The 22793-nt window shown below is 47.7% G+C and overlaps 12 protein-coding genes across 12 annotated transcripts; 5 read left to right on the top strand and 7 right to left on the bottom strand.

Annotated features, from left to right (window-relative positions):
* The first annotated feature begins 1 nt into the window (after window position 1).
* EDB93DRAFT_430239 (uncharacterized protein) lies at window positions 2-1772 on the top strand. The gene is made up of 2 exons (XM_041456341.1): window positions 2-626; window positions 673-1772. The coding sequence occupies exons 1-2, from the start codon at window positions 85-87 to the stop codon at window positions 1556-1558; spliced, it is 1428 nt and encodes a 475-aa protein (XP_041312635.1). The 5' UTR covers window positions 2-84; the 3' UTR covers window positions 1559-1772.
* Window positions 1773-1886: 114 nt separating this feature from the next.
* EDB93DRAFT_1076321 (uncharacterized protein) lies at window positions 1887-2867 on the top strand (the record flags this gene model as incomplete). Its single annotated transcript, XM_041445226.1, has 1 exon — window positions 1887-2867. A coding segment is annotated over one exon (981 nt), but the record flags the coding sequence as incomplete, so codon positions are not given.
* A 277-nt stretch (window positions 2868-3144) lies between these two features.
* EDB93DRAFT_1245461 (uncharacterized protein) lies at window positions 3145-3737 on the top strand (the record flags this gene model as incomplete). Its single annotated transcript, XM_041452319.1, has 2 exons — window positions 3145-3201; window positions 3258-3737. 2 exons carry the CDS (start codon window positions 3145-3147, stop codon window positions 3735-3737), a joined length of 537 nt encoding a protein of 178 aa, XP_041312633.1.
* A 126-nt stretch (window positions 3738-3863) lies between these two features.
* EDB93DRAFT_1218566 (cytokine-induced anti-apoptosis inhibitor 1, Fe-S biogenesis-domain-containing protein) lies at window positions 3864-5074 on the bottom strand (the record flags this gene model as incomplete). Its single annotated transcript, XM_041451108.1, has 3 exons — window positions 4716-5074; window positions 3984-4664; window positions 3864-3925 (listed from the first exon to the last, which is right to left on the bottom strand). The coding sequence occupies exons 1-3, from the start codon at window positions 4942-4944 to the stop codon at window positions 3864-3866; spliced, it is 972 nt and encodes a 323-aa protein (XP_041312632.1). The 5' UTR covers window positions 4945-5074.
* On the bottom strand, window positions 5075-6840 carry EDB93DRAFT_1116906 (uncharacterized protein). The gene is made up of 5 exons (XM_041448356.1): window positions 6368-6840; window positions 6234-6303; window positions 6140-6175; window positions 5659-5963; window positions 5075-5609 (listed from the first exon to the last, which is right to left on the bottom strand). The coding sequence occupies exons 1-5, from the start codon at window positions 6559-6561 to the stop codon at window positions 5306-5308; spliced, it is 909 nt and encodes a 302-aa protein (XP_041312631.1). The 5' UTR covers window positions 6562-6840; the 3' UTR covers window positions 5075-5305.
* A 1353-nt stretch (window positions 6841-8193) lies between these two features.
* On the bottom strand, window positions 8194-8814 carry EDB93DRAFT_1245458 (uncharacterized protein; the record flags this gene model as incomplete). The annotated part of the gene is made up of 1 exon (XM_041452318.1): window positions 8194-8814. One exon carries the CDS (start codon window positions 8812-8814, stop codon window positions 8194-8196), a length of 621 nt encoding a protein of 206 aa, XP_041312630.1.
* Window positions 8815-9629: 815 nt separating this feature from the next.
* Window positions 9630-10346, bottom strand: EDB93DRAFT_1245457 (uncharacterized protein; the record flags this gene model as incomplete). The annotated part of the gene is made up of 1 exon (XM_041452317.1): window positions 9630-10346. The coding sequence occupies one exon, from the start codon at window positions 10344-10346 to the stop codon at window positions 9630-9632; it is 717 nt and encodes a 238-aa protein (XP_041312629.1).
* Window positions 10347-13862: 3516 nt separating this feature from the next.
* On the top strand, window positions 13863-14477 carry EDB93DRAFT_430033 (uncharacterized protein). The gene has a single exon (XM_041456339.1). It carries the CDS (start codon window positions 13984-13986, stop codon window positions 14467-14469), a length of 486 nt encoding a protein of 161 aa, XP_041312628.1. The 5' UTR covers window positions 13863-13983; the 3' UTR covers window positions 14470-14477.
* A 443-nt stretch (window positions 14478-14920) lies between these two features.
* On the top strand, window positions 14921-16432 carry EDB93DRAFT_1283085 (Sucraseferredoxin-like protein; the record flags this gene model as incomplete). The annotated part of the gene is made up of 7 exons (XM_041454466.1): window positions 14921-14986; window positions 15027-15066; window positions 15124-15203; window positions 15264-15663; window positions 15717-15773; window positions 15823-16034; window positions 16085-16432. 7 exons carry the CDS (start codon window positions 14921-14923, stop codon window positions 16247-16249), a joined length of 1020 nt encoding a protein of 339 aa, XP_041312627.1. The 3' UTR covers window positions 16250-16432.
* Window positions 16433-16686: 254 nt separating this feature from the next.
* EDB93DRAFT_1076035 (kinase-like domain-containing protein) lies at window positions 16687-19082 on the bottom strand (the record flags this gene model as incomplete). The annotated part of the gene is made up of 5 exons (XM_041445202.1): window positions 16687-17358; window positions 17413-18144; window positions 18269-18338; window positions 18433-18561; window positions 18613-19082. 5 exons carry the CDS (start codon window positions 19080-19082, stop codon window positions 16687-16689), a joined length of 2073 nt encoding a protein of 690 aa, XP_041312626.1.
* A 395-nt stretch (window positions 19083-19477) lies between these two features.
* Window positions 19478-20222, bottom strand: EDB93DRAFT_1116880 (uncharacterized protein). Its single transcript, XM_041448355.1, has 2 exons — window positions 19751-20222; window positions 19478-19699 (listed from the first exon to the last, which is right to left on the bottom strand). The coding sequence occupies exons 1-2, from the start codon at window positions 20136-20138 to the stop codon at window positions 19575-19577; spliced, it is 513 nt and encodes a 170-aa protein (XP_041312625.1). The 5' UTR covers window positions 20139-20222; the 3' UTR covers window positions 19478-19574.
* Window positions 20223-20337: 115 nt separating this feature from the next.
* EDB93DRAFT_1237701 (acyl-CoA dehydrogenase/oxidase) lies at window positions 20338-22403 on the bottom strand (the record flags this gene model as incomplete). Its single annotated transcript, XM_041451451.1, has 13 exons — window positions 20338-20463; window positions 20578-20706; window positions 20758-20808; window positions 20866-20945; window positions 21006-21127; window positions 21183-21202; window positions 21262-21514; window positions 21568-21646; window positions 21706-21807; window positions 21860-21947; window positions 22002-22187; window positions 22242-22304; window positions 22353-22403. 13 exons carry the CDS (start codon window positions 22401-22403, stop codon window positions 20338-20340), a joined length of 1350 nt encoding a protein of 449 aa, XP_041312624.1.
* Between the last annotated feature and the right edge of the window lie 390 nt (window positions 22404-22793).

The raw sequence follows: 22793 nt of genomic DNA, 5'->3' as shown, positions 1-22793 counted from the left end.
TCAATCTCGATTCTTAATGTAGTAAAACCATGTATAAGCAGGATATTCTAAAAAACCATATTGGCAACATATTGGGCTACGACCATGCTACAGGCTCATTTGACTTCTACACCTCTAGCGCAGACTATCACGCCTGGTCTGGAATCAGTCGCCAGCGGGTCATCAACTCGTCTTTGTGCATTATGCTCGACCCCTGCACGTTATACTTGCCCGAGGTGCTCTACTCCAACATGTTCTCTACCCTGCTCTCGTACCCACAAATCCAACACTGGATGTAGCGGCGAACGCAATAAGGCGGCCTATGTGCAGATGAACGCTTATGGGTGGGGTACGATGATGCGCGACTATTGTTTTCTTGAAGAAGTGGGCAGAAAAGTGAGTGAATGGGGCGGAGAAATTGGTCGCGAAGGCTACGCAACAAATGCGAAAATAAAATATACGAATGGAAGAGGGGGAGCACGTGGAGCCAGCGGAAGAGGTAGAGGCGGGAGGGGGACTTCAAGGGGTGGTGGATCATCCAAAAGGGATATGTTAAAAGCTCATCTAGACAGCTTGGACATCGAGATGGATGTCCTTCCCGTCGGAATGCAGCGCAGAAAGGTGAACCAGTCAACTATTGATGCAAAGTGCGCTCTTGTCTTCCGCCCTTACGCGTGTGCTGACTCTTATCAGGACGCAGACTGCGCTATTGACTATAGAGTTCAGGTTTCATCCCGGAGCGCCGGCGCAATCTTCTTCATCCACGACATCAGTTCCATATACCGCACTTGTGCATCGCAATGCCATTAATTCATCTCTAATCACCCTTCTTCAAAGACATGTTCCTCAGCATGCATATTTTGACAAGGACCATCCCAAACCGAAGAAAGACCATCCTTGTCCAGAATGGGTCGCTTCTCTGGTCCACCCTCATCCAGACGATCCTGAAGGCTTCAAACTTCCTCTATGTTACTTGCCTGCGCAACTAGACTTGGCCAGAATTCCGTGTTATCCAGGCGTCGGAGTGCAGACTGGCCCATCTTACTATAAAATTTGCCCCAGTCAGACTCTTCAGGATTTGCTCCAGGGCACGCAATTTGCCGAATTCCCCACCATCCATGTATATGATCCAGACTCGTCGACATTCATTGGAAATATTGTGGCCAAAAGGGGTCAGCCCCCGCTGATGTCCGAGCACGAGCACGACGTCAGAGCTATGAAAAGACGAAAGCTAAGTACGAAAGCGGGGAGAAAGACAATCTCAGGACTCGTCGGTGACTATGGAAGTGAATGTGAGTCTGCATCGGAAAAAGCGGCTGCAAGGCAAACAAGAGATGAGTTGGGGGCTTTGGGGAACTATGCGGAAAGCGAAAATAGCGACCAAGACTCTGCTGTAGAAGCGCGCACCACCGAAGACGACATATCTAGCACAGGCTCTTTGTCAGCGGATGAAGGAGAAGGTCCCGCGCTTGATTATGCTGCCGTTCTCGAGTTGATCAAGCAAGCACAAAGCGCAGCTGACTATGATCCGGAGGTGGTTGATTGGGGTGACGATTGGGACGAAGATGTAGTGGAGTAACCCTTTTTGTCGCCTACCCTGTCGTGTATGCAGACTTTCTCCCCCCTTTCCCTATTGCGTTGCATCGATTGCAGGCACTTGCACTTCAAATCATTGAATCCTCCGGGTGCCACATCTGTAAGCAGCTACAACCGAGCATTGAAGCCAAGATTCCGAGTTCATTCCCGGGACGCTTCGTTGGCGCAATGCCAGTGCGCCAGTTTCTTGACTTCCTGCCTGAGGCAGACGGTCGTCCAGTAATGCCAAACGTGGTATCGCCAATGGATCCTGTAGGAATTTCACACAAACACTTCTCCGACCCATCTGTTTTGGGTGTCTCTGACAGGCGACATTTCTGCGTAAATTCACCACCAATTTTGATCTTGTCGACACTTCTGGTTCTCCTGACCCCTCTGTCGTCGTAGGCGGATATAACTTCGAACCAACGATGGTGTTATATAAAAGTGTGAGCACTCAAAATGGAGTGACAGACATGTCCGCGATGGAGGTGTGGATCATCATCAAGCCTTCCGTGCGACAAGACCCCTTCATCGACCCGCCGCCAAATGAGGACTTCACCGCACCGATACCTTGTCCTGAGGAGGAACTGCTGCCATATTGGGACACTAAAAGAGATTACTATCCCACATTTGAGTCCTCCGACGAGCAGTGCATTTCAACCCGCGCACATATGGTGGCGTGCACCAATGCCTTCTTCGCAACTCAGTTCCGTCGCTTTGGATTTTCCATTCTCCTCTGCGGCTCCTGGGCACGTTTTGTGTACTGGGACAGCTCTGGTGCTGTCGTGTCTCGGCAGTTTGAATACACGAGCAATTTCACCCTATTGGGTGAGTTCCTGTGGAGGTTCAATCGTGCGTCGCCTGGGAACCGTGGCGTCGACGTATCTGTGGTTCCCGTTTCCCTTGTGGAGCCTCAAGACAGCGTTGTTCGTGAGCTGCTGGGCGTTGGGAGTTCCGACCCTCTGTGTGGATACATTGTTCCCGTCGATACCGCACTTCAAACATCCAAAGATGTGAAAGACCCCCCTCAAACTACCTACCACTTTTACGTCGGCCCACGCCCCGCCCCAAAGCAGTGCAACCTACTCGAGCAACAAACTCGTAGTTTCCATGTTTGCGACCTTGCACAAAAAAAAGTCGGTTTCTTCAAGGAAACTTGCAGACTTGATATCCAAGGTATCAGAACAGGATCAGAAGTATACCGGAAATTACATTCCCATCGCGTTCCCAATATCTCTACCTTCGAGCACGGCGGTGACATGTCTGCCCTCGGAACAAAAACAATCACCCATTTATTCAGCAAGGCCTGATGGTGCTGTACCCCCAAGACACACATTCCTCTCGTACGACATCGAATCATTCTTCGTGATGTCGAACGGAACCTTAGCACATTCAATACCCCCACGGAATTTCTGATCGTATCTAAGGATGCTCTCACGGGCAAGTTTGATCTCGAATTCTCAAGTAAATGTTTATTTCTAACGGGTCACTGTAGCTCACGAAAAAGCTTACGAACGTGGTTGAATTCTGCATCGGAACATCAGTATAGAGAACATTGGCATCAGCAGTGAGGGGCGCGGGCTTCTCATGGGCTGGGAGTGCTGTTCTTCCGAATCGAGTGATGAGCTATTGGAAATCCAGATGGTGCGTGCAAATAATATATACACACGTCAGGATACTGACATAACTTCAAGTGACAGGGAACTGTACCTGGTGCTCTCTTGGACCAAAGTACACAGGACAAGCGCCATGTACTAGCAGATGATTTGGAATCCTTCCTGCATGTCATGGTGTACACCATGGTCCGATACCTCCCCAGTCCAATGAACACTGAGGACAAGAATACCTTACTCCAAATATTTGACGAGGAGTATGTCATCGATAAGGGGAGACAGGCCACAGGCGGTTCCCGCAAGACGAGGTGGCTTGCTAACCCTGGATGTCACATTCTCAAAAAATTCACGGCACCCCCCGAGATCGCTACGCTGCTACGACAGCTATGTGAATTGTTCCCTATTCGATACAACGTCACTATCCAGCTGATAGAGCAACACACCCGTGACCCGCGACTTAAGACGCGAAGCGATCTTCTGGCCAGCACACCAAGAGATGATGAACTATGTATGCTTCTCAGCTCCCTCGGAGGACAGACTGGGGTTGTTGGAATTGGGTATTCGTGATTTCTACTACACCAACACGGTGAATAGATATGGCTTCTAATGTCTTGTAAGCAACATAGTACAGTATAAATATTATCATACAACGTTTACATACTTTGGCGAATGATCAAATTGTAATAATAGTGCTCAGATGTCATCCATCCCGATGTCAATCTCCACTTTCTCACCCGGGTTAAATGCAGGCAGACCTTTTCAACGGATTTTCTGAGTTTTGAACTGATACGAAGAGCATTGTTTTAAACGTACCAAGATACGGACAGCTGGCACATCGGAATGCATCACCTAAGAAGCAGCTCCCACAACTGCTAGTTGCCTTGGGTGCAGCTTTAGCGGCAGCGATCAAACTCTTCACCATGTCACCAGCCTCCACCTCTACAGCGTTGTCGCTGTCGAGCAGAACTACTTTGCCTGACTTTGCCTCCTCAGCTTCCAGCTCAGCAAGACCACATGAGCAATTCTTGCACGCCTTCTTCCGCCTCGGGGCACCTGCTATGACAGGATCGCACGTGGGGACTGGACGCTCACGATCTGCCACTGTTAGGAGGGCTTCAGCATCAATTGTGGGAGTTGATGGTGATGAAAGTTCCCAGAGAGCCTTTTTGGAGGACTGCTTGGCAGGGTCGGTCTTCCTCCGGAGAGGAAGTGCAAAAGGTTGAGGTATTGCGATTGGCAAAGGCTTCTGAGCAACTATTCTGGCTTCAGGACCTTCACTCACACTCTCTATGACCGTGAATCCAGCTAGAGTCAACTCATGAGGAAGATTTAGGAAGCCTGCGGTTAAGTTAAGAAGGTGGAGAGTTCCCAGGGGTGTCAGACCGGCAAGGGTCTGCTGAAGGAGAGATGGTAAACTGGGCGATAACGAGTTATACTCTGATGGGGAGAGCACGACATGGATGGAAGCATAGCTTGACGGAGCCAACGATATCGCTGTATCAATCATGATGATAATGAGCGATGCTTCAAATTGTAGAGACATACCTCCATCAATGAGTCGGTCAAGCATCTGCCTTTCGGCGGCCTGCCCTTCCTGTGCATTGAGGCGCAAAAGAAGTGATTGGTACTTTCCATCTTGAGCAGTGTCCAATGAACCTATCGCAAGGGCAGGCCCTTTGACGATTTCATGAGGCGATGATCCATTCATTAATGATTTCTTGACTTCAGATGTGATTTGGGAGGGAGAAGGAGCGTAGATAGCCGTAGGTGCCATCAGAAATGCGTAACGCTAAGACTTCAAGGGATGGAGGACAGGGTCAGCTGAAAAATGATGAAGCAGTGTATTAATCAGATAAATATTGTTTCGCTTAGATAAGCACCAGTCACAAGAACGAGTTCAATCGGCCGAAATCTTCACGTGCGGGGGGGCATTATCACAATGTATCGATAACAAAGAAGTCCATTAGGGATACAAAAATGACATTACAGACAACATGCTGTAATAAAATGAATTCAGAATGCTGTCCAATCAAGACAATTACTAATGACAGAAGTTTTCTGAAACATGGGAACCAGTTAATAATATTAAGAATGACAGTTGGGACAGGGCTAAAACATTCGCTTCAGGAATAGATTTACTGCTGCAACTCCGGGTTGGGCGGAGGTGGAGGCGGCATCCCAGGTGGAGGGTGCATACCATCATGATAAGCAGGTGGTGGGGCCATGACAGCCCCACGCATGCGCAAAAGCATTACGCGGTACCAATCTTCGCCCATGTCCTTCTCCGATGAGATTTGCTGCAAGTGCGCGAGCTCCTTCATCAAGGACAAACGCCACAAGATGTTCCCATTCTCGTCTACCTGCAGATCATCTATGGGCACAGGAGGGAAACGAAGGCCAGGAGGTGGAGGAGGCATCATCTGAAAGTTGGGATCAAATCTAATGAAAGCGTCAGTTCAGCATCGATGTTTGAGACCAAACGGCATACGTAGGAGGATATGGAGGATACGGCGCTTGTCGACTGGGTCCTGCTTCATCAGGATGCATAGGCGGTGGCTGCACAAATTGTGCATTAGGGTCATTGAACGCTTCAGGATGATAATCCACATCCTGATCTTCCTCCGACTGTCGACCCTTTGCGCCCTTCGGCTTCTTCTTCCTCACTCGATGGACACCCGTTCTCGGGTCAACGTTATCATTGACGGTCCAGTAGGAGCCTTTCCCTCGGTCGGTAAGGGGACGTGGTACTTTCTCAAAGCATGGGTTGAGTGAAAGATTGTGTCGCACTGAGTTCTAGATACGGGTGAAGCGAGGTTGGTCAGTTTGGTGCCTGGCCTGAAGAACTGATCAAAACAAATATGAACACAATCAAACATCAACATCGCGCTCGCGTGTTTCGCGTGCATGCAATCGACAATACAAATTATATAGAAGCCATTGGCCAACGGCATCGGAAGAACCTTACTCACCTTCCAACCAGAAGGGGCATTCCTAAAGTAAGGAAACTGTGACGTGGAGTTAAGGATTCGCAAAATGCGCAGATACGAATAAGTTACCACGTACGCGGGACTCGATGGCGTAGTAGATATCTTCGAGGAGTAGCTTTTGGTTTGGAGAACCCTTTATAGCATAGCTACCCACCCAGACAAAGCGAGACTGTTTACTATAGCATCTACAGTCAATTCGGAGGGGCTTACCGTATAAGCGTAGAATATGGATAAAATGGTTTGCTTCCTGGTGGACCATCACGCAGAGAATCCAGGTTAATGGGAAGACCCCCCGTTAGGTCTGCAGGTTCCTGTGGGTAGTAGGAGTTGGCTTGAGCGAGTTCTGCTTCCCCAGGAGGGAGCATATTCTGTGGCATCACTGTCGGTGGCGGCTGCTGTGACATGCCTCTTGGCACAAAAAATCACAAGAGCGAAAGGCGCTGAACTTGCTGGCAACCTGTGGAGGTCCGTTGATGTTGAAAAGAGCTTTCATCAAGGCCCAAGGGGGAACATGTGCGGCTTATGTCAGGCGTGAGAAATGAGGCCGCGCACGGGCCAGTTTCCTCTCGCAGATACAGCCGTTTGTTGTCGAAGTATGTCTCGTCATCATAGACCGCGATGACAACGAGCGTTGTGGGTAAGTGTAATCAAGTTGATTTGTTTGTTTTGCCCAACCGACATACAGACCGACACAAGTGTCCAAATTGTTGATGACACTGTAAAACAAAATCCAAACCGACCACGCTCTCCAATACACAAACAAAGTTCGCATCACCCGACTATGTTACTCAACAATCATTTTGCATCATTCAAATCGACCTCATCTAAATCCTGGTTGTCCATACCTTCACCTTTCATTCTCGATCTTCGACTCCAGGTGCTATAATGGGGTTTAGAGAGCCTCACGGCACCAGGCACCTGGCTCCTTGCTCAGTGCGAAAAATTCAGTTGCTATTTCGTCACTGGAATCCTTCTAGGAAGTCCTGAACCTCATATCGGGCTTGATTTTCCTATGAATGTCTTTCTCAGAATAACAGGCATGTCCGGTAGTCGCTAGAATTCTGCCGCTACCGCCAAATCAGGAATTATGTCCTGCCTTCCTTGTCGAGCCTCGCAGCCCTGGTCCTACAGTAACGAGCCTTCTAGCAGAATCGACTTACCAACGTACTCTAGATACTGCACGATGGAGTCAACATGTCTCGCTCTTGAATGACCAATCCTAAAGGTAAGCTGTATACTTTTCGCTTGTGACCAAATGAAAATCTATCCCATTCACAGGTATTCCTACAAGCACACAACTATTACACGGGATGCATTACATGGTTATTCGACGATGGACGATGTCAAGGATTTATGTTTCGAACGTCTGAGGCAGCAGGGCCCGTTGTCGCATCACCTTTTTTTGAGCGCAGCTCTTTGTGCATATCAATGCACTGTGCTGGACCGTCAATTTGCAGGTGATCAATGCTTCTTCGGCCCCACGGACTAACGTCGTTTCGCGTGACCTTTGTCTTGTGGTCCTGGCACACCCGCGTGCTTTTTCATTCTTAAAAAAACGGGACGTTGGTCCGACTGCATATACCGCGCATAACGATTGGTGGCTATTGTCAGTTGCGAAGCCATTATCTCTTGACAGAATTCTTCGAGTCCACTACAACAAAATACATTACAGTCTGTTTCTACCTGATTCGATGATGATATGGTTGCTCGTGTATCTCCGAAGAAATTACATCTGACAAAAATGACTGCTTAACGTTGAGACCTCAGACAATTTCCTCCGTTCTTGCAGCAACTACTGTGCCTAAATAGGAAACGGGTCACTTAGCCTTAATTTATGATTTCGAGTACGAGGATGGAGTTTTGTGATGGAAAAAGTACATAGAATGAGAGAACAATTCTGGCTATCATAATCATGTATTGTTAGAATTTCAGAGAAGTGTTGTGAGGGTCTACGAATATTTTGCCAGAGGGTCTCAGTTTTGGCCAAAACCAGTGTAGCGAGTCAGCCGCCGGCAATCTCCGGTACCTGCCGCCGATCAAGGTTTTGTGCGTTGTCGCACAGGCTGCCCTTTATCAACGACGACAGAGTCTGCATTGGCTGCAGCTGCAGCATGAACATCATCCTCACCATCAAGGACACTGTTCTGGACATTGATGGGCCTCTGGACATGGAGTTGCAAATCAGGTAATGGGTTGTTCACTCGGTGCAGGATGGGTCGAGGACGAGGGCGAGGACAGATATTTGAGGGCTGAAGAGGTTCGAGGGTGTTATCATTGACAAGGTTGAGATTTTCTGAGCTGTGATTAAGTGAATCTTCATTTTCACTTTCCACATGTTGTTGACAAATGGTTTTTGATGCTTTCTCCAGCTGCTTGCGTTCTTTCTCTGCTCGCGCTGCAATTTTGCGCTCTTGTGCAACATGTTCCTTCTCTTCTGCATCTGCTTGCTTGGCAGCTGCTGCAGAACACTTTGCCTTGACTGCAGCTTTCTTGGCAGCTGCTTCTTCAGCCTTGCGAGCCAACACCAGCTCGCGCTTAGCTGCTTTTTGAGCATCTGCGATGTGCTTTGCAGCAAGTGTCATTGCAGTTTTGACAGCTTTTGCAGCCTCCTTCACAGCTGCACTGTTGGTCATGTTCCTCTCTCCATCGTAAGTCATCTTCAACCTTTTTGTGATCTTGTCACAATCCAATAACGAAATAAACGCTAGGGCAGAGACTAGGACTCAAACAAGGATAATCACAACAAAAAGAGAATGAGCAAGGACGTCTTGGTGTCACGAGTACCTTTAACAAATCACTATTCTTTCTTGAATCTTCCTAAGCGCCAATACACAGTGCCTAAGTCAAACCCTAACCCTACCCCAAAAGCGTCTACCAGTTCAGAAATTCCGTTAGCGCCCACGACACGTGTCTTCGATGTGACTGATGAAGAAGACGAGTTCTTTGATTGTGAATAGATTAGATAAGATATGATAAGATAAGATATGGTCATGTGATACTTCCTTAATATTCTACGATGTTCTATGGTACGATTCCCTTTCTCTTTTTATGATTGGTCAGTAGTTGTAACTCAGTTTCAATCTCTGTTTCAATAGTTGTATATAGGTGGCACGTCTTGGTCGATAGTTCTCTAGTTCAAACCTCTTGTATCTACAACTGTAGCAATCCAAGACGTACTTGCTCCTCTCTCTCTTGTCCGATAACCTTAGTTGAGTCCTAGTCTCTGCCCAAGCGTTAATTCGTTATTTGGGTTGTGACACTTGGATTGCTACAGTGTAGATACAAGAGGTTTGAACTAAGGAACTATCGACCAAGACGTGCTACCTATATACAACTATTGAAACGGAGATTGAAACTGAGCTACAACTACTAGCCAATCATAAAATAGAAAAGGGAATTGTACCATAGAACGTCATAGAATATTAAAGAAGTATCATGTGACCATATCTTATCTTATCGTATCTAATCTAATCTATTCACAATCAAAGAACTCATCTTCTTCATCAGTCACATCGAAGACACGTGTCGTGGGCGCTAAAGGAATCTTTGAACTGGTAGACGCTTTCAGGGTAGGGTTAGGGTTTGACTTAGGCGCTGTGTATTGGCGCTTAGGAAGATTCAAGAAAGAATAATGGTTTGTTAAAGGTACTCGTGACAGATCTCGTATTACCTGCCGAATTCCTCTGAACTTTTTTGCAGCCTCGGTGTGAACAACCTTGATGTTCGCAGTCCAGTCAGCTTTTGCAAGGGCATCGAGCATATCATCACAGGTCATGTGGCGAGAGCCTGAGCCACCTTCCCTCTGCAGGCCATTCTGCTTCTGCCCAAACAACTGCCGTCGCAACCATCCGTTTTCGGCTTCCATCAACTTCTTCATGGCATAGTCGGCCTCCATCTGCTGTTTTGCCTTCTCTGCCCAATCACGGAGGGCATGGTAGCCAACAATATAAGCTTTCCGAGATGCGTTCCAGGGCAAAATGGGTGGAAAGTCAACGAGGCAATATGACTCTGCCTTGCCGCTGTTGCTAGGTGGAATACTACTGACGAGAGTTTGTGTTGTGCTGGTAGGTTCATTATGCAATGTTTCAGCTGTTGCTGACGATGTTGGAGGTTCACTTGTGGCCTCATCAGAATCAGAAACATGGTCTGAGTCTGTCTCAGCTACAACCTCCAAGAGTGCGGGTAGCATGGCTGGCACTGTTACGACTTGGATGGTATCTGTTGGCGACGCTCAAACAGAGCTTGTGTCGTCAACGGTCGAGGACGTCCTTGGGCTGGCCCAAGGTTAGGGGTCGTACTTGGCGGGTCTTCGGCAAGTACGATTTGACGCCTATGTCCAAATCGGGTAGCTTATGTCACGTGGGTGCGAGACGATAAGCTATATCGGCCTAGGCTTACGACACCCGAAGGTTAATCGTAAGGATCGTCGTTAATTAGAAGGACAGAAGTCCGACTAGTTAACAGGGGCTTTGCTCGTCGACGAAGTCGATGAGTAAAGATCGAGACTATAGGCTTATCCGCGATGAGCAGATAAGAAGATAGAATATAGACTGCTGGCGAGGCAGAAAGGATCACTCTGGTGAGAGTAGGAGGTCAAGAACCAAGTAGATTCAAGTTAGGGAATATAGTACATGGTAGCGAGTTTATATAGAGGACAGGAGACGTATTAGTGGGTGATAACTCGTACTACCGGGAGAGGCAATCGGTAAAGGGTATAACTATAACAGGAAGGCACGTTCGGTCGAGGTAGAACGTGCTAGATAAGAAAGTGAGTCAGAGATCGAAAATAAGAAGAGAAACGTGCAGGGGCACGATCGTGCAGCTGCGGATCTAAGTATAAGTCGCATGTGCGACTGCGCACCAAGTCAGAGATCAAGAAAGGAAACAGGGCAAAGGAGATGCGTCGTGCATCATATCATAGGTTACCTGTCCGGACGGTAAGGGTAAGGGGACTGTCCACTAGATCAGTCAGGTGGTGAAACGGAGCATGGGTATGCTTCGTCAGTGAAAGGATCGGGCCAGATGTACTGGCTTTGCTGAAGCGATAGGTAGAGGGCGAAAGGGAATGCGAGGATGACGAGGATGACAAGGGTGAGGTCGGGGTAAGGGTATGACGCGAGGGCTGATACGAGGAGGATTAGGAGAAAAATAGTAGGGGCCCAAGCGTCTAGATGTTCTTGTAACAGGCACAGGTTGTGCTGGCTGCGTCGTAGTGTTAAGTGCGGGGGCATATGCAGCATCTTCAATGATATTAGGGTCCGGAGGATGGATGCCTGTCTTGCGGAATGCTGTCTGAATAGTGGACGGAGTGAATGCTCGCTGGCAAGCTTTGTGGTAGAATTCGAGAAAATTGCCCTTTGTAATGCTAATGCCTGCTTCGCTTGCCTTGTTCACCTCTGACTTCCAGCTCGACGCTAATGGCCCAAAAACACCAACATCACAAGGCTGAAGATGGTGTGTCGTGTGCGATGGCAAGCAAAGCAGGACAATATGGTGATTGTGACAAAACTTGACAAACTTGAATGTGCAGTGCGAGTTGTGGCCATTGAGGATAAGCAGCCTTTAACCACCTGATGGATTACGGGCTGCACTCACAGGTTCAAAATCATTCTGCAACCACTTGAGTCCAAGCTCGTTGTCGGTCCACCCATTTGGAGAAACTGATATACTGCTAACCAGTCAGGCATTGGCATGAGTTGAGGTCTATTTAAACATACCTTGCTTGGTCAGGATTGTTTCGTGACCATGCGAGATTATGATGCAGTGCTTTGAATATGACTGATGGGGGTACTGAACTGCCATCTGCACAGACCGTTTCAATGATGGTCACAAGTTTGCTGGTCACCATTTTCAAGGTGTTGGATAGTTTTTTGATCACGGTCAACAAGAACAAGGGTATGTTTTCCAATTCAAAGCTGCACACCCTTCTCATCCATGTTGTAGATGTTACTGGGGATGATATTGTACTTCGTTATGAGCTCGACAAGGATATTGAAGTACTCCATGACTTGTGGGCGGTTCAATGCCTTCACACGACAACATTCAAGTCCACTTGCCCAACGTGACTGTAAGTCAGGGTGGCGAGTTCGGAAATGACGTGCCCAATGCTCCGACAAAGGGTTGCCACCAAGAATGACCTGAAGCTTGTTCTGCCACTAAGTGAAGTGACATAGGCAGCCCTCGACGTCCCAATGCTTTGATCCATTCTTTCAAAGCATTCTCCTGGGATGGAGTAAGCTTCTGTTCTTTTGTGTGAGCCTCGAACCTCGTTTGTTGGCCATTGTACCGTGCTGTGAGTGTCGTGCAGGAAACTCTGTAATCCAAGGCTGCTGAACGCAAGCTGTAGTTTGGCAAACCTTTTTCATTAATACCTGCTGCAAGGACAGCTGTAAGAGCAGCCTGCAGTGTTTGTTCTGTATTCTGTGGAGACATGTCACTGGGTTGAATGCAAAAGTTGGGGTGTGAGTCACCACATGAAACATTTATGCAACCCCAAACATTGTACTATGGCATAGTATGAGCAAATCATAAATGAAATTATAAAACAAACTCGGTACTGACGAGTGTAATGGGTTGATGAAGAGACTAATCAGTGATCCCAAGTACATAGCTCACAAACTACTTGTCCTCGTGTGCATCATTACCTGTACTCCCTGCAGCTTCACAGTCATCAGTCTTTACACTGTGTTGGTGGGCATGGTGTGTTTCAAAATGGCTGCCAGCCTCATCCATGTTGTAGATCGTGGTATGGCACATCTTGCCATCCGTGGGTCCATCATGTGGTGTTGTTGAAGGTGACGGGGAGGCCGGAGGGGTGAATGCATCAATTAGAGGAGGCATACCATCCTCGTCAGAGAGTTTGTCTATCAGACTGTTAAACACGATATCAGCTACCAGTACATTGTTAGCAAGGCAAGCTTATGTCTGATGCAACTCGTTGTAGGCTACCTGTTGAAGGTGTGCTTCATCAATCTCACGATGTGTCACAAAGTGAGGCGGAGCACTGTAGGAAGTGTCATGGACATCTGAAACATAATGGGACATCTAAATAAATGAATTGAGTGTATTAGAAGATGCAGAATATCACAAGGAATGGGATAAATACAATTGAAATGCTGAGGCGACAAGGAGATGTTGATGAAAGACGAATTCCAGTCAAAGAGCCTTTATATGCTGCCTGATGATCACATACAATTTCCGGACCATACAATGCCCAGACAAATAAGAAAAAAATATGGGCATGTACATACCACCATCTAGTCCATTTATGTGAAGTTAGAATGAATTTCGTATTGCGGCGACATTTTTATGGCTAGAATGATTGCTTGTCATAGGCAAGAGGTGTGAGATGGTTTATCACAAGATCCGGAGTCCCTGAGACGACCCTGTAAGCTCTGTGCAACAGATTTTTGTGGGGATGTTGCCAGACATGGTCTAAACCCTTGAGAACAGCCAGTTTTGTGCGAGCGAGAATGTGCAGAGAAGTCAAAAAAGGTCATTGAAGGCTTAGCGCTGATGACAAAATCATACATTTGGCTTGCCTGGGAGCACTTATTTCACGCATATCTCTTTGAGATCTCATCCGTTCAGCACAATTTCTTCAGACAGTAATATTTAAACCACACTCAATATGAAAATAAAAATTTCGAGACCTTAGCTGTTGCGGTTCGCTGGAGAGACGTTCGGTGACCCACTACTAGGTCTGACCTGTTGCTTACTCAGCCACAGTAATCACGTGATATGTTTGTATTATTTGTTCATGTTTTAAACATGAACGCGTTGCTGAAATTGACCTCGTTGTGATCTGCAACCTTTGAGCCGTGCAAATGTTGCTTTGCCGACCGTCCCCGTCGAAATGCACATCCTTAACATTCGTGATTAAACGCAATATATCGCGAGCTGCTTCAAAACACCATGTCCGCATGCGCGCCCTTGTCTCTTTATACCACCAGTGCGACACCTTTGTAACTCCCGAAAACCTCTCTCAGAAAATAGACGAAGCCTTTGTTCGAACAAAGGATCTCAACTTCAACACCAACATCGAAAAACGCAGTTTTGCAGAGCTGAAGAGGCTAGTTGCCGAAAGAGAAGAGGAGCCACGTCATTTCTTCGGAAAGAGCATCAGGTCTTCCATCGGACTAGATGCATCATTGGCATCTTCAAGTCCCAATAGTGCCCAACAGAGAATGGCGAAGGCGATGGAGGCGCTCGTGAGTGTGAGCCAAGATGGAAAGCCGTCGTGGACTGCAGTCCAGGAGAATGCACCGAAAATAGACAAACAATTACAGGAAGACCAACGGCAGGGCGTTTAGCTAGGTAAGCCGGTTTGCTTATTCACATCTGCTTACTCCGATCATGACGGTCTTTCTAGAGTTGTTACTTGGCCTGCGGATGATTAGGCAGACTTGTTAGGGCGACTCGGCATTATATACTACGCTGTTTCATCCGGTTACTCCTAATGTTAACGTGGAGATACATGGATGTGCTTTTAGCATCGTCACGCGGGTGGTAAGGCGCAGTGAGCAATCTTCGAATCGCCATGTCAGTTAGACTCGGTTCAATTTCATTTATCTGAGACTGAGATCAGTCGGAGTTACTAAATAGATCTTGCACCGGCATATGCATACAGATTACACATGAAATAGTAAGTGGCTTTCATACTATAGCTATGGATAGCAGCTAACCTATTATATGATGCCTTAATTATTTCATAAACCTATGTATAAGTAACAGTGCAACTACTCATCCAGCACTCGATCCACCATGAGCTCCCGGCTGACTGGTAAACTCAGAGCTTTTGTGTTTAATTCGCATAATAATGGCCCAAAAGTATATCAGGACCTCAAGGCTGCTGACGTACCAGTGACAGGCTGCCGAATGCAGGTCTTGCGCCGACCCTTGTAATCAGGGTGAGCCCATCATAATCAAAATCTTCCCTTGTCACGCGCACCAACATCAATCTGTAGATCACGATGACTTCTCTAGCAGATTGGACATTGATATGGACTCGGACATGTTAGGATCAGTGAAGCCCTACCACCGACAGGTGCGTCCCTGGCGCTCACGCATCATTGTAGGATGATCTACTGATATGATAATGACACAGGTAGTCATATCGACAGGCAAAACAGACTGGGAGAAAGACGTGACAGAAGTCGAAGGCACGCTTGCTGCCTTGTTAACAACTGCCAACTCCTCACTGGGCACACCCAAGAAGCCCAAGTCTACCAACGATCCCCTACCGTCTGGTCTTTTCTCTCATACAGAAGCAGGAAGGCTCGCCATTCTCAACGGAAGTCACAGGTCTTTCTCTCCTGACGAGTTAGAAGAGACTGTGATAGTGCTTCCAGACTTTATCGTCGTTTCTGGCGTCCCACGAACTTTGGCGGGTGCTGAGGCATTCTGGAAAGCTGCTCTTGATCCAGCTCTTGATCGGGCAGGGGTGACCCACAGATTGGACAATCTCAATACATGGGTTTTACCATACTCATGTCTGATATTGCTGTGTAAGTTTCTATACAGTCTCTTGTTGAACTATGTGTCTCATGGGTCCAACCAGGCTCGCACAAGAGACGAGACAAACGATGTGCCGTTGCAGCGCCAATGTTAGAGAAAAGTAAGTCCGCGGTCTCCTTCACGGCCTTGAATTGACGCCTACGAAAAAGCCTTCCAACAATATCTCGAGCGAGAAGGCTGGGAAGTTCACACCGACCTGCATGATCTCACTTCCGCACCCTCCCTCGAGTTACAAGCTAGCTCAACCATCGAGAAGGAACAATTAATCGAGTCTCAGCTCAAGTCCCTTCATGCTGAGCACAGGGCGCTGATATTAAGGAACTCACATGTCGGCGGACATAAATTCGCAGGCAACTGCATCGTGTGTGATCTTCTTGTCGTTTGAACGGTAGCTTGACGTTGATCCTGCAGATCTACACTCCTCGTGGAGCTGGTGTATGGTATGGGCGTGTCACGCCCCATGAAGTAGAATCGATTGTAAAGCACACGGTCATTGATGGCCAAGTCCTGCCAACCATTTTTCGTGGTGGGCTCGACCTCGTCTGCCGCGGAAAAAAGACCCTGTATGATTGGTGACGGAACTATCCCTTGGATATTAATGATAGATGCTGTAAACCTGCTGCAGAATTTCCGCGTATCCCACCCAAACGACGAAAGGGATGCATGAATTATTACAACTCCTTTAAAGTGTGGTACGTTATACTATAGAACAACAGCGATAACAGAAGCAGGTAAAAACAATCCACGATGAACAATCATGTGTTCACCTCGAACAAGATATATATATAACATGCTCCATAAAGAGGATATGAGAATGGGGAATTGCATGGGGAAGGGTGGCGAGAACAAATATGCAATTAAATCAGATAAGTAGTATGGGAGGCATAGTACCTCAAGCGCATGCACCAAATAGTGCAAAGGTCCAAATTAGTCTGTTTCCTTCTTCGACAAGTCGATGGAATAGAAGCTCCGCGAGGCGCCAACCGCCTTGGACAACGTGCGCAGCCAACATATCATACGGCTATATCATCATCAATTCCTCTTCTTCGGTTCGAGTACCGTCCTGCGAAACTCTCCCTGTCTTCGAACTCGTCTTCTGTGGTCACCTCTGTAACCTCTTCATCAGCCACTGCCTCATCCTCATCGTCGTCGGGTTCTCTACCCATAATGCCCTGCATCACCACGCTTTCGCCTCCAGAGTACGTGAACCCGCGAAATTTCTCTTGTATGCTGTTCGTCAGTGGCGACCCTGCTACATCTTGCTTCTTCCGCGATCCTATCTTAATGGCACGTCCCGCGCCATTGCCAGTGAGTAAGGAAGAGGGGGGGGCCGCCGGACCACTTGGATTTACGCCATTGACATGACGGTCACTACCCAGTGGTCCGTTCGGCATGTGCGAACCTGGCAAGCCGCCCTGCGTTTGGGTCCAGTCTTCGCTAGGATCTTCTTCGTCCGGACTTCCATGCCCGTCGAGACCACCACCAACCTCTTTGACATTAGCAGTGGTGAACTCTGGATCGAAGTTCGCAGTCGATTCATCCGATTCTACGACGGGTTTGAACGGCGGCGTCACTTGCTTGAAGAGAAGAGCTTTCCAATCTATACATGAGAAGAACGAATGTTCTTTCAGTTCCGCGGCATCGCGATGTGCCCCTAAGCGATGTTTAGGATTTCGGTTCAAAAGCTTGATAAGCGGATGTCAGAATGTCGAAACGAAAAATTGAATGACGGCACCCACCCCCTTCACGAACAATTTGCCGTCTTCACTGATAACGTTTCTCGGGAACCGAATCTTTCCAAAACAAATGTTCTTGTACATTTGCTGAGTGTCTTCGGCATAAAATGGACTCCAACCGCAACACATCTCGAAGAGGAGTACGCCCAGCGACCAAAAGTCGACGAGTTTGCTATATCCATGCTCATCTAGAAGCACTTCAGGGGCGAGGTACTCGGTTGTACCACAGAATGTCGTGGTGAGTTCGTCGGACCGTAGATCCGCCTTTGATAACCCAAAATCGCAGAGGGCGACATGACCAGTGGCATCAAGAAGGATATTTTCCGGCTTGAGATCCCGATAAACAATGTTGTATCTGTGCAGATGCTCCAAGGCCAGAACCAGCTCTGCGATATAAAATCGAGCCCGTTCTTCGGAGAAACGGGTCTCTTTCTGGAGGTGCCAGAATAGCTCGCCACCGCTCTTGAAGTCTGTTATCAGGTACAGATCTGTATCCGTCTGGAAACTGAATTTGAGGCCAACCAGGAATGGCGACTCTAAAGAACGTTGTAGAATCTTTCGCTCTCCGATCGTGTGGGCGACCTCCTTCTTGGCAACGATTTCTCTCTTTGATAAAACCTTCATAGCATAAATTCGCTTTGTATCGCGTTTCCGGACTTGGAAGACTTTGCCAAAGGTACCGCGTCCGATCAATTTGAGGAACTCAAAGTCGCGTGGTGTAAGCGCACGTTTGGTCTGTCACATGAAAATTGAGAGTGAGTGAGAAGCGTTGTCAGGGAGGGATGATTAAGTGATGCGAAAAGGGAGGCCGAAATCGTGGGTGGGTGAGAATGAAAGAGGTTAGACTGGCGTAACGTACCTTGTACTGCTCGAATGTGATCTGTACCCGCATTTCGCCGCTTATTACTTCGTTTTCGAACGGCCGAAGTCTATGCGTACATAAGCAAATGATGACATTAGTCACGGAAGCACGGGATGACAGTTGACAAGCCAAGTGGGAAGGTTGTACGGGATGGCACGTACTTGTACCATTGATCAACTGTATGATCATGGATGAGCACTGGCTTGATTTGTACTGTGCCGAGAAATAGATGGTCCGCGACGCGGTCATAGAGGTTAAATGAAACCAGGGATTCTTCGGATGTAACGTCGCTAGAAAGAATTAGAAAGCGAAATTTGATAAGCAGATTATGGGATACTGACAATGACACCTCGTGTTTCCACACGGGATTGTGTGCGGATAAGCGACCAAAAAGCCCTTGAGTCGTAGAAGGAAGGAGGGTCGGGGAAGGTTGATTGCATGAAATAGACGAGGAGGGGGAATTTCCGGGACTAGACTTGCCTGGTGGGCGAGGAACGCCGATAGATGAGAGAGCTGAGAGAGCAATAGAGGAAGATGTGCGAGAGAGAGCGGTCGCGGTTCCCTTGACCTCTTTGTCCATTTCGTCTGTGGGATCACGGCTTACGAACTCGTTTTGCTCGAATTGAACGACGACATAAGGTCGTGAGTGTACGGATGTGACATTAAGACCGCGGGCAGATATAAGCTTGACATGGATCTGACCCTTTGATGTACCGCCAGTTGAGTGGGGAGCAGCGGTTGAGGAAGATGCGATTGAAGAAGTTCTAGTCGAGGGGGACGATGACGATGGCGTATTGGATTTATTCTCCATTGAGTCTGGGAGGTTGGGCGATTTTTTAGTGTCACGCATTGAAAAATCTGGTGCATGAAGGGAAATTTGGGTTGTAGGAATACGAGCGGCAAAGGCACCGGATAGATGTGTTATAGTACCTGGCGGCGTGAGATCGGCGTTCGCCGTGGTAGGAGAGATAGAGGCGGTTCCAAGTAAATGATGATGAATTGACACGGCTGGCGATGAAATAGTGGGAGTTGTAAGACCATTGCTGGGCGACGATGATGGTACCTCGAAAGGATTAGGACGTTCATGACCGTCGGAATTTACTCTGGGTGTTATCTGGTCAATAGCTGACCAGAGTTTAATCATTTTTTGAATCGACAAAAAAGACAGTGAAGAGGACGACGACGACGGTGATGACTTATCGGACGAAAGTGGAGCGGACCTCATTTTATGATATGTGGTGGAGCTGGTTCGAGGCTCCCTACTGTTTTAAGAAGACTACCAGCCGAGCTCACTTTAAAAATTTTAGGATAAATCTGACTCCACGGCTCTCTTCAAGTATTCTCTAACCCATCGTAGAAATCCCATTCCTCCACCAATCATCGATCCAAGCAATAATGCACGACCTGCAGTACGCCATCGTAGTCGGTCTAAGCAAAAATCAGTCGACTTCAACTTAACCTCACGTCCTTCAAACTTACAAACAACAGAGAACGCCCCCGCAGTACCAACACCAGCTCCAACCTCTTTCCAATCATCGAAATCCTTCCCACACCGTCCTAATCCATCCTCAATCCCAACCCAAACCAGTGCTGTAACCCCGAGTTTAACTCCTTCCTTGCCACCAGATAAAAGTCCAGCAGCCATTCTTTTGTAATTTTTCGTTTTATTGTAGAGATACCATCCCCGAATCGTCTTCGGTGGCCGGTGTGCGTTCTCCGCGAGAAAACGAAGTGACGCAAGGCGAGATCCACGCACCGCTCCAATGAATACCCCCACTAGTGCTGCGGAAGTGGGGAGAATAAAGTACCGAGACTCCAAAATCGGTGTCACGTCGTATCGCTCGATCCCATCATCGTGGTTAGACATGAGTATGAGCGTCTAAATGAAGAATTACACCTCAGACAAATAAAAAATATTCATGAAAGTCGAGTGTAAGAGTTGCTTGCAACCACCACGCACGCTAATTGTCGGTTCCTAAATGGAGTCAATGACGTTGGGTGGTACCGGCCCGTCAAGGACATTCATCTAAATAATGTAGATACAATATCCTAAACCATGGCAATCCTCACAGATGAGCCTTCATACCCGCCTTAGACAGTACAGCAAACTCCTTTTCTTTCAGTTCCGCAGCACGCTTATGCAGTTCCGGTGCACGCTTCAACTCACGCTGACCGACCTGTTGGATGTGAACCTAAAAGACGGGGTAAGATATTTACTATTTTCAGCCATGCAAACATACTTCATCTGGTCCCTGTAAAAACGCGTAAATCACAAGTAGAGGACGATGCAGGAACAGAAGACGCACATCCGCCAACCGCAGCGTCCGCAGTTGAGCATACATAGACGCAAGTTCTTGGTCCTGGCTCAAACCCTCGGCACCATATGCTTGCATAGCCCGATCGACCACTCCGCAGGCCATCGCAGGAACGACAAGCTACAAAATAAATTGCATCATAGAGTGGAAGAGCGAATCGAGAAGCCCTGCCTTGGCAATGCCGATTTCCTTCAACGCACCCTTGGGCCGTTGCTTGTCGATCTTCAAGACGTATTATTAATTCTCAGCACCGCGACAACGAACACAGGCACCACTTACTTGAAGCGCTGCGCTCATGACAAGAAGACGTGCAGACTCGATCTCAGCCCGCGACCGCACAATTTCAGCTACTACCGTACCTGAATTGAGGTCATGTGAGCTTCTAAAATTTTCATGACGATGATGAATCAGTCACTCGCCGTGCTGGTAAAGGAATTTGCCAAAAGTCTTTCGGGTAGGGTCTGTGACGCGCTGGATCATGAGGTCTAGAGCGCTCGATGCCACACCTATCGAGCGCATACAATGGTGAATACGTCCTGGACTGTCAGCAGGTCAGACTCAAGGAGAGCTTGGTAACAAAGTTCGACTCAGCATACCCTAAGCGGCCTTGAATTATCTTCAATAGACCGTAAGTCAAATTGCAAGATCAATAGGCCGTTTCAAAACGTCATTTACCTCAAAGCCTCGTCCCCAGCCTAGCACCAAGTTGCTCACAGGCACCCTCACATTTTCGTATATGATCTCACAGTGCCCCTCAGGCGCATCATCGTACCCAAATATTTCCATTGGCCGGATAATCTTTACTCCAGGTGCGTCTGCCGGCACTATGACCACACTTTGTTGCTGGTATACGTTCGCATTGTCTGGGTCGCTCTTTCCCATAACGAGGTGAAGTTTGGTACGCGGATCGCCCGCTCCCGATATCCACCTGACGAATGACGATCTGAATGATGACAGTCTCTAAAAGGCTTGTACACATACCATTTGTGACCATTTATAACAATCTCATCTCCTTCCCTCTTGATAGAGGTTTTGATGTTGCGAGCGTCCGAAGAAGACACTGCGAACGTTACCCACTGTCAGTTACTCGAAACCGGCACAAAGAAAGCAAAGGCGAACCAAACCGCTCAGTCATCGCAAAAGCAGACCGAATTTCGCCATTTAGCAAAGGAACAAGCCACTTCCTTTGCTGTTCCGGAGATCCATATCGCGCGATGACCTCTTCAGGCGCATTCAGGTAATTTAGGGTATTAGCAGCAAACCCTGCACATACCCATGTTCCCGGTATCAGGGGCCGAACAGTTCACAGCCTCGGAAGCTAAGTGTCCCCCACGTCCGAGAATCTCAGCCATAACTGCATACTAACCCGATCGTCGATATTAACAGTGCACTTACAGCAAAGCAAAAGGACACACTTCGAGATTGGTCAACGGGACGCCGTGTTCAGGGTAATGCGTCTTGCTTAGGAAAAGGTTCCACAGCCCGAGCTTACGTGCTTTCACCTTGAGCTCCTCGATTACGGGAATCACCGTTTTCCATCGCTGCACAGGGTCTTTGGGAAGCTGCGCGTGTGCGAGTTTCACGGATGGAAGAATTTCATCCTATACAATATCATAAACTTGTCGAATGCGCAGTACTGCGGGGATACACCATACCTGAAGGAAACATACTAGTTTTGCGAGCGTTTCTTTCCCATAAGGTGTAAACCTGTCCTCGACCTGTGCGACATGAGTTTTTCGCTACAACACAGATATTATAAATCGTACGAGATTCCAAGATGCTTCTGAAGTTAGTTCCACAACTGGGTGAGGAGCCATTGCGTGATAGTTGAGAGTGTGCGGGAAACATGACAGAAGAAAAGCACTGCTTGTTTAAGCGGGCCGGCTAATACCCGGCTATCGGGAAACTTCATAATACCCGAGCCGGATCCGAAGCCGGTTTGGTCGGCAAGTTGGCACTTGCCAAGTCTCAACTCATTGATCAAGCTAGATTTACTATTGCAGTACTGGGGTCTTAGAAGCCCCGGAAGTCATTATAGTAGTGAGTAATTTCTGAGCGCGTAAAATGACGTACTCTAAGTAACAGAGTCGTCAATCGAGAGTGTGGGTACATATGGATATCAAAACCAGATAGACGAGGAAGTGAAGAAAGCAGAGGAAAAAAAAATCATAGAAGTACATTCTCGACTAAGAGAACACCAAGCAAGA

The sequence above is a fragment of the Suillus bovinus genome, assembly GCF_016758785.1.
Source record: "Suillus bovinus strain UH-Sbo-P2 chromosome Unknown EDB93scaffold_3, whole genome shotgun sequence".
NCBI classification, from domain to species: Eukaryota; Fungi; Basidiomycota; class Agaricomycetes; order Boletales; family Suillaceae; genus Suillus; species Suillus bovinus.
The sequence above is the reverse complement of the archived record's forward strand: the minus strand, read 5'-3'. Positions and strand labels throughout refer to the sequence as shown.